The following is a 12,152-nucleotide window of genomic DNA, read 5'->3' on the forward strand; positions in this document are numbered from 1 at the left end:
ATGAAGATGGTTACATTCTTAAAAGTCAATCACCTATCACGCTCACTTCGGCAGCATGTGAACTAAAAAAAAAAAAAATCAGCGTTTGTAATCTAAATTAAAATGCACTTTGCATTTAGTTGCAGTATTTAGGTGGATCCTCCTTCCTGTATCTTCTGTTCTCTCACAGCAGATGAAGAGGGTAAGAGAACCAGGGGCTCTAAGTTACGAGAGGGGTAGCCAGGAAAAAAGTGTGGTAGAAGGGAAAAAACAGCCCAGAGACAGAGACAAAGGAGGGGGAAGAGAAGGGATCCCACGCAGCGTCTGAGTGTCAGGACTCCAGGGGTGGCAAATCTGGGTGGTTCTGGCTCAGGGTCCCACGTGAGACTGTGTCATCTGAAGCCTTACCTGGACCCGGAGGTTCCGCGCCCGAGGCAGTCTCCACGTGGCTGTTGGCTGGAGACCTTGGTTCTTTGCCCCGTAGGCCTCTGCAGAGCAGCACTGGAAGATCTTCCCGGCGGGACAGCTGGCTTCCCCTCCAACCAGCAGAAGCCGAGACAGAACTTGGAGGGAGCGGCGGTACCTTTTCTGTGACTGAGTCTCCAAAGCCACCTCCACCATATTACGTCAGTTAGGGCAAGTCTCTAAGTCCAGTGCTCACTCCCAGCGAGAAGGATTGGGCTCCGGGATTAGAAGGGGATGTCAAAAAAGAGAATAACAAAAATGTGAAGCCAGCACAGAGGGAAGAGGACGGAGTGAAGAGAAATTTAAGCAGAACAATGACTTCTCGTTTCTTTATAGAGAATGCCTAGATATGCCCATTTTTCTCAAGTAATCTCTCTCCCGTCTGCCAGGACTATGGATGTGTGTGTGTAGAGGTGTGTGTGTGTGTGTATGTGTGAGTGTGTGTGTGTCTGTCTGTAACAAGACAGCTTTAGAGTTCTGGCTGTTTCCCGCTTTTGACTCCTGTCAGACATGTCAACCTTTATCTCAAATAACCCCCAGAGACCTCTGGTTCTACACTCGAGAGGGTCTATACGTCCAGATAATGTAACCAAAACTCTCTGAATTCCCCTCAAAAGAAATTCTGCCGCATTACATCCATCTGGCCAAGCCCTCATCGAAACAGAGGAGATAAAAGCTGCCCCCAATCACAGGTCCAGTGCACCCCTCACGGGTCAGGAAGCACTTGGGGGTTGCAGATGGGAATTAGTATAGGAAGTTCAGAGGCGGGATCTAGCGCAATGATAAGCTGTCTGGAACATGAAACACGGATGCAGCCAGTCTGGAAGGTGGGATGAATGGAAACAAGGAAACTTCTGTCCATGCTAAATGCTGAATCAGGTTACACTAATGAATTAATGAGGAAGGTAATGAAGAGAAGAGCCCAATAAAGAGTTATCTTGGACCATCTCCTGTCCCATCATTCACTTCTTGTCAGATATTAGATTAGGCCTTCACACTTCCTTTGATTTCCCCCTCTTTAGACCTTTTTCCTGGTTGTTAGAAAACAGTAAAGATTGTTTTATTTTTGCAGAATGCCTTTAGATTCTTTTAAATTCATTGCATGTAAAAATGCAGAAGACTTTCTTTTACTAATTAGGTTTTAGAGGAAATGTATTTTAGAGCAAAACATACCACCCATAACAGGAAAAAAATAGTTACAAACAGAGAGGGAGGGAGGCAAACCATAAGAGACTCTTAATACAGAGAACAAACCGAGGGTTGATGGGGGGGTGGGGGGAGGGGAAAATTGGGGGGGCATTGAGGAAGGCATTTGTTGAGATGAGCAATGGGTATTGTACGTAAGCGATGAATCACGGGAATCTACCCCCCAAACGAAGAGCACACTATATATGCTGTATGTTAGCCAACTTGACAATAAATTATATTTAAAAAAAAAATACCATCCATATTTTAAAACATATATGCCTCAATTTTCATGTATTGGTATTTTCAAATCGGGATTTAAGAATGAAAAAAATTATATTTTCTGGCTCTATGTGTGTGCATTGTATCCTTAGAAGAACAGACACAATCCTTGTAATGTGGTATTTTTTTAAGTTTTCTTCAGATACTTGGGTAGATATTAATTTCATTGTAATGTGCTTTTTTAAATCTGAAAACCTAATTGTTTTATGAGAAAAGAAAATTTTCACAAGACTGCAAATGAATGTGTTTTGATTTTCTTTAAAAAAATTTTTTTAATGTTTTATTTATTTTTGAGACAGAGAGAGACAGAGCATGAGCAGGGGAGGGGCAGAGAGTGAGGGAGACACAGAATCCAAAGCAGGCTCCAGGCTCCAAGCTGTCAGCCCAGAGCCCGATGCGGGGCTCGAACTCACGAACCACGAGATCATGACCTGAGCCTAAGCTGGACACTTAACCAACTGAGCCACCCAGGTGCCCCTGTATTTTGATTTTCTAAAATTTGGTAAAATCTCTCTTAATGGACTGAATAAGCAGCTTTATATATTATTTAAAGCAAGATAAATGTATGTGATAATATTGCTAGCATTTCAAACCCGTCCGAATCAGAATGTATTTTTGAGCACCTTCTGTGTACCACTGAGCATTTTTTTGTGTGTACCCAGTCTGCAATTCTAATGGTAATGCAATCATGTGCATAGAAGTTTATAGAAAATGGTCTATATACTAAAGCAGGGTGGGCGAAATCTTTCCATAAAGGGCCACATAATAAATGATTTTGGCTGTAGGGGCCATGCAGTCTGTGTCACAAATATTCAACTCTCCCCTTGTAGGCCACAGACAGTATGTAAATAAACAGGCAGAGCTATGTTCTAATAAAACTTGATTTACCAAAACAAGCCGGCAGGATTTGCCCTTGAGCCAACCCCCTGTGCTAAAGGATTGGTTTATATATACGGGGCGGCAAAAACATTTTGTTTCCTTTGCATTTACTTCAGTAAAATTCCCAGCAAATGTTATTTTGAAAGACAACTGAGAGGATTTGTCTCTGTAGTCACATTTTTATAGAACTGATTTAAAAGTGTTCCTTCAGGGGCGCCTGGGTGGCGCAGTCGGTTAAGCGTCCGACTTCAGCCAGGTCACGATCTCGCGGTCCGTGAGTTCGAGCCCCGCGTCGGGCTCTGGGCTGATGGCTCAGAGCCTGGAGCCTGTTTCGGATTCTGTGTCTCCCTCTCTCTCTGCCCCTCCCCCGTTCATGCTCAGTCTCTCTCTGTCCCAAAAAATAAATAAAAACATTGGAAAAAATAAAAAATAAAAGTGTTCCTTCAGTTGTTAACAATCAAACATTGTCAACACTCAGATGACTATTATTAATGCCCTTGGTAAGTTCAACATGTGCCATGAAAAACTAACAAATTTCAGAAGTACCTGTGTTCTGTTTGTTCTATTCATAACACAGTAGATAAAATGCAATCTCATGTTAACATTTATTGAAAGCTTATTAAACAAGTAAGTTGGAAGTTGTGTTTCTAAAAATAAATATTTTATTCTCCATGTCTGCAATGATGATGTATATTTAGATTAGTCTTGAGAAGAAAATACAGTCTTTCATAAAAAATTAGAATATAATTCTGTTTATTTTACCTTCATGTGTTCTGTTTTGAACAACAAAAAAATACTTTAAGAGCATTTTCAGATGTTATAACTTATACGTAATACTTAGGAACATTTCTAAACTTAATCCTATTTTTAAGATTTCCTTTAAAAATATGTAAGGGGCCCCTGGTGGCTCAGTCGGTGAAGCGACCGACTTCAGCTGAGGTCATGATGTTGTAGTTCGTGAGTTCGAGCCCCACGTCAGGCTCTGTGCTACCAGCTCGGAGCCTGGAGCCTGCTTCGGATTCTGTGTCTCCCTCTCTCTCTGCCCCTCCCTTGCTCACACTCTGTCTTTCTCTCTCTCTCCCAGAAATAAACATTAAAAATTGTTAATAAAAATATTTGAAACCCTAAAACATGCCATCTGTCCTAAAACTTTAGCTTTTGCTCTGCCTACGTTACTTTCTGTTCTAGTCTGTCCTCTGCGGACATGCCCTCTGCTTTCTACTGCTCCCTGTTCTCTGCGTCCTCCACGAGCATTGCCTTCTGAGAAAAACTGACAAAGCTGTCACAAGTGACAGTGAATTTAAATTCCTTGTTGAGCATCAGACCTGATGCTGGACTCTCATAAGGTCCTACGTGTTGGTGGCCGTTTCTAAATGGAGGCCGCATCAAACTGTCCATATGTGCATATTGAGGTCTTGGATAAAACAAGGATGTCCTGCTAGTTCATAGCTCAGATAACTTTCACAATTCTTTTGTGTTGGTTAGATTTTTGGATACGTAGGCCCGCTGTATTAAAAGTGAACAGAAGCCTGGTTGGTATCCATAGTTCAGATCAGACCTCACCCTCTTCGAGATGGAACGAAGACAATGGTGTCACAAGTCTTATGCCTGCTTGTCAGATTTTCACAGCAGCCCTTTAATGGGTTCTCAGAGATGTTCTAAAATCAAGGGTGCGCTCTAGGTCATGCGTTCACACTCTCTAAGTCCGCCTTGCCCTTGACTTTAACTTGATTAGGGAAAACGGTTTTGAGATGAGAAAAAAGAGTGGCCATCCAAAAGCTCTGTTTGTGTGTATCTTGCAGGAGTCCTTTGGAACCTCTCGTCTTGTGACGCCCTCAAGATGCCAATCATCCAGGACACCCTGGCAGTGTTGACCAATGCCGTGATTATCCCCCATTCGGGCTGGGAAAATTCACCACTCCAGGATGATCGGAAAATACAGCTGCATTCCTCACAGGTGCTGCGAAATGCGACCGGATGCCTAAGGTGAGTGGCACCCTTGCTGCCTCCCGCTGCTGTCATATGCTTTCTGCTTCTGCAATTTTCATTGCTGCTTTCCTGAGGATCAGAGCGTCCCAGAAAGATGAATGTTGACATGGTGAAGAAGGGTAAGAGGCTAGCAAAAATCATTTCTAATGAGGTACTGACGAGGTGTAGGCATCTTCTTCTATAAGTCTTTTATTTAACGTGTTTTCTTGAGTCTTGGGCAAAAAATAAACATTTTCATTCCAACCAAAAGTAATTAGTTTTCTTTGATTAAAAGCAATAGTTCACAGTAGTTTCTTTCCCATGTTACAGTATATCATGCGTATGGAATAACCAGGCAGGCCAGTTGGTGGGGGGAGAGTCTATGACATATACGTAGGGAGCTAATTAAGTGACATCACTAATTTTGGTTTTCATTTTTAAAAGTTTGTCTGTGTGACTACCGGAGCCCATAATGCTTAGAGATAACTTGTTAATAAAGCCTGTTGTATGAAATGTTTTTTTTTTTTAAATAATGAAAGTAGCAAATACATTCTAGTTCTCTCTCAGTGCCCTTTTACAAAAATCATCCCCCAGAAATCTCTTGAGAAGTCTTAGAATCACCTTAATTTTTGTTTAACTTTTGCTCTTAGAAAAGAAGGTAATAATCAAGATACATTTTTTCCAAACTCGGGCAACTGTGCCCCCAAGGATGCTGTATTTGGTACCAAAGTTGCAAATCTCTGCCAGATAAACTTAATGATGAGGTGGGAGTACAAGAGCAGCCCACGGTACCCAGTCAAATGATCTATATTTCAGACATAAAATGTACAGGTTTGTTTTAGCTGAGCTGCCTCAAAGCTGTCATCTTGCCTGCAATTGATTGGTTTCCAGGGGCAAAAACTGGTCTCTACTGAGAAGGAACAAAATCACCTTGGTGACATTAATAATAATTATCTCATGCATATGTATAGCAATGCTCTGGGCCTCCAGTCTTGAGAGGGGTGGTGCGTTTGTGTAAATGTGTGTGTGTAGAGGGAGATAAAGTGAGTCTACCTCCATAAATATCGACATACATTCACAGACAGGAATAGGAAATCCTCTAACGATCTTGCTGTTCCTCAAGGTCACGAAATAATGATCTTTTGACATGATTTCTCTGGCTAAGCTTTACCATAAGCCAAATTTACAGTTCTCCAAAACTCCCTGTTGAGACATTCATTTTATAACCTCTTACATTCTGTTATCCTTCAGAAAACTCCTGCCCCACCAGAAGAAATATAACTCCTTCCCAAAGCTAAAGCTGTAAGCCACTTCCAACTTTTTATACCTGATTTTTCTAGTCCAGTTATTTTCAACTATTATGGGTCGTTTTTTCCCTTCTTAGCATCTTTGACTTAAAGAGTGTCATTGTTCCTAATAAGGATCATGGAAGAAGTGCCTCGGAATCAATTGTAGAAGTATGGTCAGTAAAGACTTGGTGAACTCCGTCAGGTAAAACTCTCTCTGAATGATACAGTAACACAAGTCTACATTCAAGATGTTAGACTTATGGATGTGGGCCACCTCCATTAAGAGCATACCTTCAGCACCATTTGATCAAAAGTCAGATGAGGAAGCTAGACCATGTGGGTTCATGGGTCTGCTTTGTAAGTCATCTGGCTGAGTTGAGCATCTGGGATGTGACGCAGAGTGAAGATAGGTCAGATCAGGATCAGATCAGAGAAACTATCCATCCCTCTCTGTTCACACATACAGCGGGTTGGCCATGTGCTGCTTACACTGAATATGGCCAGGAGCAGACACATCGTAGGAAGCAAAGAGGGGGACATCTGATTTAGAAAGAATTTCCTGTAGTCAAATTGGGTTTCCTTAGTCAACCAGGTTTAAGGGTTTTCCCACTTTTCTGAGTTTATCATGTAACTGGCAAAGCAAAACCCAACAATATATGGTAAATACTTAATTTCCCCCTTATTTCATCAAACCCCTGCCTTTCTACAGGAAAATAATAATTTGTCCTCTCTTATTTAAATGTGTTTGTGAATCATTCCACATGGATGAGCAGGTTGAGCTGAGAGAGGAAGAAAATAGCCTTGGGAAGGGGCGAAAATGAATTTACCAAAGACTCGGTGGACAAAGTTCAAGAAATTCCAACTAACATTTGACACGTAACTTACAACCAGTGTTGGCACACCAGAACAGTCACAAATGTTTTTAGCATGATGGAAGGTTCTAGATTTTAATTGTTGAGGTTATATGCATTCTTGATTTTTCCAAGAAAGCCTGGCTTTTTGTTTATGTTAAAGAAATTACTTTGTACGCTATTCCTGCCTTTCAGCAGTGTCAACCACGAACATTTACTGAGTGTCTGCTGTTTGCCAGAGAGGGATCAGGGAGGCAGAAATAAACAAGGCTCAGCAAAAGCCCCCTGGGAACTGCAGAAACGATTCGAATGTACTCCTTAAAATGTATATGAACAACCAGATTGTCTCAGTTTATAAATCATATCTGGACTTGTACCTTTGCAAAGAACATTTTCTTCTATCAAAATATTTAGAAAGAATTTGATGCTTTGGTGCTTCTAAAAGCAAAAACAAGAAAAACTCAGCAATTGTTCTTGTCATTTTCATGGACTAAATTTATATTGCATACAAAAACGATACAGTGAATTTTCACAGCAAAAAAGATATAGGAAGTTTGTGTAACATTTGCATACTTTGGTGTATTAATTTATAGCTTTGGTTTTGAAAGTTGCCTAAGTTGTATAAAAATGCCAAATTTACATGTTAGAATTATTTTGCAGTGTGTCATGACCACTGCTATCATATTCCATGAAATCTGGCTAGAACGTTCAGTATATGTTTCAGGAGCTTGTTTAGTGGGTAAGAAAGAGCCAGCTGCATTTGGCCAACAAAATGCACCTGTCCGCACATGGGTGCATAAGGAATTCGATGTGAGTTGGGACTAAGTTGGCATACACCACGTTAAGTGTCACAACAGGCAGATAATATTTCAGTTCATTTCATGTGATTTATGGGTATTTCACTGTAAAGGCAAAGAAAATTAGTAACCTTAAAAAATAATGTAAAATATGCACAAAAGATTTCTTACTGTCTTCCTGTTTTAGATCTTATTCCTTGTTAGGGAATCATTTTTAAAACTAAGGCATTGTTGAGGACCATCCGATTATATTAAGATTGTTTTCAATTATTCGCTTTTATAGAGTTCAACTTCTAGAAACCCTCCACAACCTTTAAGGATCAGGAGTTACATATAATTCAGTCCTTTTCATAATTATACATTTTATAAACTTATTTTGAGAGTGTGATTTTCCCATTACCATTCATTATCAAACAACACTTGGAATTTAAAAAAAAAAAATTACAAGTAGCAAGGTACATGAGTCACTGTTTAAGTATTTTTGATATGTGAGATGTCAGTTAAATTTAATTCAGCTATCTGCCCTCGGGTGATATTTTCCCTGATACTGAGTTGGAATGGAAACTCTCCTTTCTCATGAATCGTTGAGAAATTGAAGAATGGAGCTGTGTGAGTGCGTGTGCGTGTGCGTTCGTTCATTCCGAGGTTTGACCTGGCAACATGTCTATCGGATAATTTTATACATTGTTGATAGAGGTAAGATTTTGACTTTGAAAATGAACATTTTGATTCATAAAATCCCCATCTTCCAGGGACCAGAAACTTCTACTTCGGATACATTGTTTATTCTCATATTTATTATAAGTTCAATAGTCTATGGTCAGTTGGTCATCCCGACTCCCGGTCCAGCCTGCTCCCGCTGTGCCACACAGAGAGGAAACACAATGTCCTGTGAGGTGCCAGGAACACATCTGTGCTCAGAGCCTCACAACCCACCGAGCACCCAGTTGGCGGATGGACTCGCTCTCCTTTGTGTTGGCTCCTTTAATTTGCTTCTGGACATCCACTGAATGGCATCATCTCAGCCAACACCCATCCACATTACCAACTGTCTTCCTCCTCCTTCTCCTTTCCTACTTCCCATTCTTCCCTCCCAAGGCTGCCAGTATGGAGTGGGAAGCAATGTGGACAGTTAGTCATGGAGCCTCACGTCAGCCCCTTCCCGCCACCTCCACCTTAAATCTTAATTTAGGCAATTAGTCAGAGCAATGGATGCCTTTTTTGAAAATATAAGACTGTATTTTAAGACATACCCTAGAAAACAAGGTTGACATTATTTCCCCAGTACTCAGGCTCCTTCATTCTTTTACTGATGGCTTGATTCTCTTTTACTGATGGCCCCACTCTTTTTCCAGGATAGTATTTCCTAACCTGGGTGGCTTTTGACTCCAGTAGGAGCGTTGATGGTGGGTAAAAGTACATTTATCGGGTCACTGATGTAGAGCAGTGTTCTTAATTTTTGTTCCTAGCAGGATTCAAATTTGTTTGTGTCATTTCGGAGTGGGAAGCCGAGGGTAGGCATTTAAGCAATTGCTATTCTAAAAGACATCATCTTTTCATTTTTCAGAAACAAAAAAAATATATTATAAATGCAAATTGTACCACTCTTAAATGTTCCAAAGCTTATCAGAGTGAAATTTAAGGTGGGGAGGAGGGGCGGGGAAAGCCTATGCCTTCCTAAGCTAAAATCTGGACCGCTAACACTGTTCAAACGTTAGATACTTGTATACATTCGTAATAAACTCTGTCCAGCTTCTCAAGACTTCTCTTTGGCGGCAGATGTACCGATACCTAGTGGTATCCACACGCCCCACCAGCCTGCAGCAGGGGCCATACTCATGGGGAGTGTTCTAAAGAGAAGAGACTCTTGCCTTTGCCTTCTCTCAAAAGGTACGGTAAATCTTCACGGAAAGATGTCATATCATGTTGACATAGCAAAAATTTAAGCACATATGACATATAAAATGAAAAGTTAATGCCCTTAGTCCTTTTCCATTTAAAATTCATTTTGGGGTAGGAAATGGAATTTTTCAAAAGCAGATCTCTATTTGTTCCTGAAGTATCCATCTGTCACTGAGGAAAGAGATAGAAATGGGAGAAAAAAAAATCTCTGAAATTTTGTTGGAGGAGCGAGTTGATAAGAATGATGGCGGCTAGATTGTGGGGTTCATGGCTCCCGGTGATTAGTGGGGGTCGGACTGCGTCTCTGCCAGCATCCTTCTTCCAGCCCCCACCCTGGACACACACTAATGCTCCCCCTCTTCCTTGCCCCTTCCTCTTTTCTGATGTTTGTCTTTTGCTCCAATACTGCCCAATTTAAGCTTTACTGTTTGATAAAAACCATTTTCAAATATGGCCTAAAATGAATGTGGTAAAACGTTAGGTATGGCTTAGGTCGTAAGTATGCACGAAGCTGTTGGATTAGCTTTTTCTTCACTTGATGATGAAGGAGTCCTCCAGGAAATGGCTTTCCTTTGGCCTAAATTAGGCAAGTCAGACCTTGAAAGAGATTCAGTTCTGCGTGAGGATTGTTTCATGGTACCACATAGAATCAATACTTTTCCTAACTTGGGCCGAAATGATCAGCTTCAACTATAACGTGTATTGCCCAACCACAGCCTGGTTGCTGAAAAGTGAAGGTCAGACTGGCCCCTCCTGAGGACAAGCTCGTTGTAGCTGAGATCGTTGTAATGGGTTAAATAAGTGTGTCCCCCCCCCCCACCAAAAGCTATGTCTACCAGGAACCTCAGAATGTGACCCTATTTGGAAATAGGGTCTTTGCGGGTAAAACTATTTAAATTAAGATGAGGTCATACTGACTTAGGGTGGGCCTGAATCCAATGGATGGTGTTTGTTTGTTTGTTTGTTTGTTTGTTTTATTTATTTAATTTGAAGTTGAGAGAGAGAGAGCACGCGTGCTGGGGAGGGGCAGAGAGAGAGGGACAGAGAGAATCCCAAACCAGCTCCACACTGTCAGCACAGAGCCTGACAAGGGGCTTGAACTCGTGAACTGCAAGGTCATGACCTGAGCTGAAATCAAGAGTCGGACGCTGAGCTGACTGAGCCACCCACGTGCCCCGATGGTGTCTTCATAAGAGGACATAGACACAGAGGAGGAGGCCATGTGAAGACAGAGGCAGAGATTGAGGCGATACAGGGAAAAGCCAAGGACTTTCGAGCATGGCTGAAAGCCATGAGAAATGAGAAAAACGCAAAGAAGGGTTCTTCCCCAGAGTCTTCCAAGAGGGAGCATGGCCCTGCTGACGCCTTGATTTTGGACTTCTAACCTCTCAAACTGTGATAGAAAAAGTTTCTGTTGTGTTAAGCCCCACGCCCCATGCCCAGTGCGGGGGGTACCTTATTCTGGCACCATCGGAACCTCTACAGTCACACTAGTAAGTAGCCAGAGGGGGCCTACAAATCCAGGGAGCCACCAGAGAACACAGCCAAGGGAGGGGGAAATGGCAGCTGACTCCCAGATGTTGCCTGTCCCCAAACAGTGTTCAGGCACAAGAACAAACTCCCCAGATAGGGAGCTGTTTGTTCTCTAGCCCATCTTCCTCCACAGCTCAGGTGCGAGGCCAGACATCCCTGGTACAGGACTGGGCTCTGCCCAGCCTCAGCCAAAGAAGGATCGCATGCACCCTCTGGACTGGGTAGACGCGAAACACGTGGATCTGGTTTTTGTGTTTTCTGCTCCTATTTATGAACCAACTTCCCGTTTCCTCCAACCTTTAAACTACCTTCTGAAAGTTGTGTGGGTTATTCTGGGAGCCAGGAGCCATTCTAGGTTTTTCAGGCAGGGCACATGACATTTAGGGATCGTTTAAGGAAGTTGGCTCCAGCAGCTGGGGACGGGATGAATGCTTTCTGCATTTCGCGTGAAACATGACTGTATTTCCCATTTAAAATACCAGAGATCAATATCCTAAAGATCCCTGTCATGGCCATTATCGTCATTTCAGAGTGAACTGTAGGTGAGGCCTTGCCAAGTGTCCTTTTTTACCATTTAATCTGCCAGCTCAATAAGACAACTCCGTTCCAATACTGTTTGGCTGTGTTACGTTTTGTCGTGCATAGTTAGGACTTTATCTCCAGCCGAAGTATTTGCATAAGGCTAGCTTTGCTAACTTCCACAGCTCATTTCCTAGAGCCTCTGAGTCATTTATTTATTTTTATTATTCTGTTCCCACTTCAACATCTTGTCCTGAAGGACAACAATATGCAACCCTAATTTTTCCATCTATCTTTGTGCACACGAGAATGTTATTAAGCCCATCAAAGGAGCTGCACTGAGCCTTTGCTTATGAGTATAATTAAACTCAGACCCTCAACTGGTCACTTTAACCCATCTAATGGATGAGCACTTGGTCCCATGGGTCCACTCATTCTGGAGTGACCTTGAGAAAACCCGTTCACCAAGTAACACTGCTGATAACCATATTGTGGCTGGAAAG

General features: G+C 42.0%; 1 protein-coding gene across 2 annotated transcripts in view; it reads left to right on the forward strand.

Annotated features, from left to right (window-relative positions):
* Window positions 1-12,152, forward strand: part of CTNND2 (catenin delta 2) — a 777,587-nt gene that overhangs the window by 602,353 nt on the left and 163,082 nt on the right. For both annotated transcript variants that reach the window (XM_047074403.1, XM_047074404.1), the window contains exon 11: window positions 4,593-4,776. In XM_047074403.1, the coding sequence (XP_046930359.1) occupies window positions 4,593-4,776 (184 nt within the window). The remainder of the gene's footprint in view (window positions 1-4,592; window positions 4,777-12,152) is intronic.

The sequence above is a fragment of the Lynx rufus genome, unplaced genomic scaffold, assembly GCF_022079265.1.
Source record: "Lynx rufus isolate CCGP_SWC_20201006 ecotype Redwood Valley unplaced genomic scaffold, mLynRuf1.p SCAF_1, whole genome shotgun sequence".
NCBI lineage: Eukaryota > Metazoa > Chordata > Mammalia > Carnivora > Felidae > Lynx > Lynx rufus.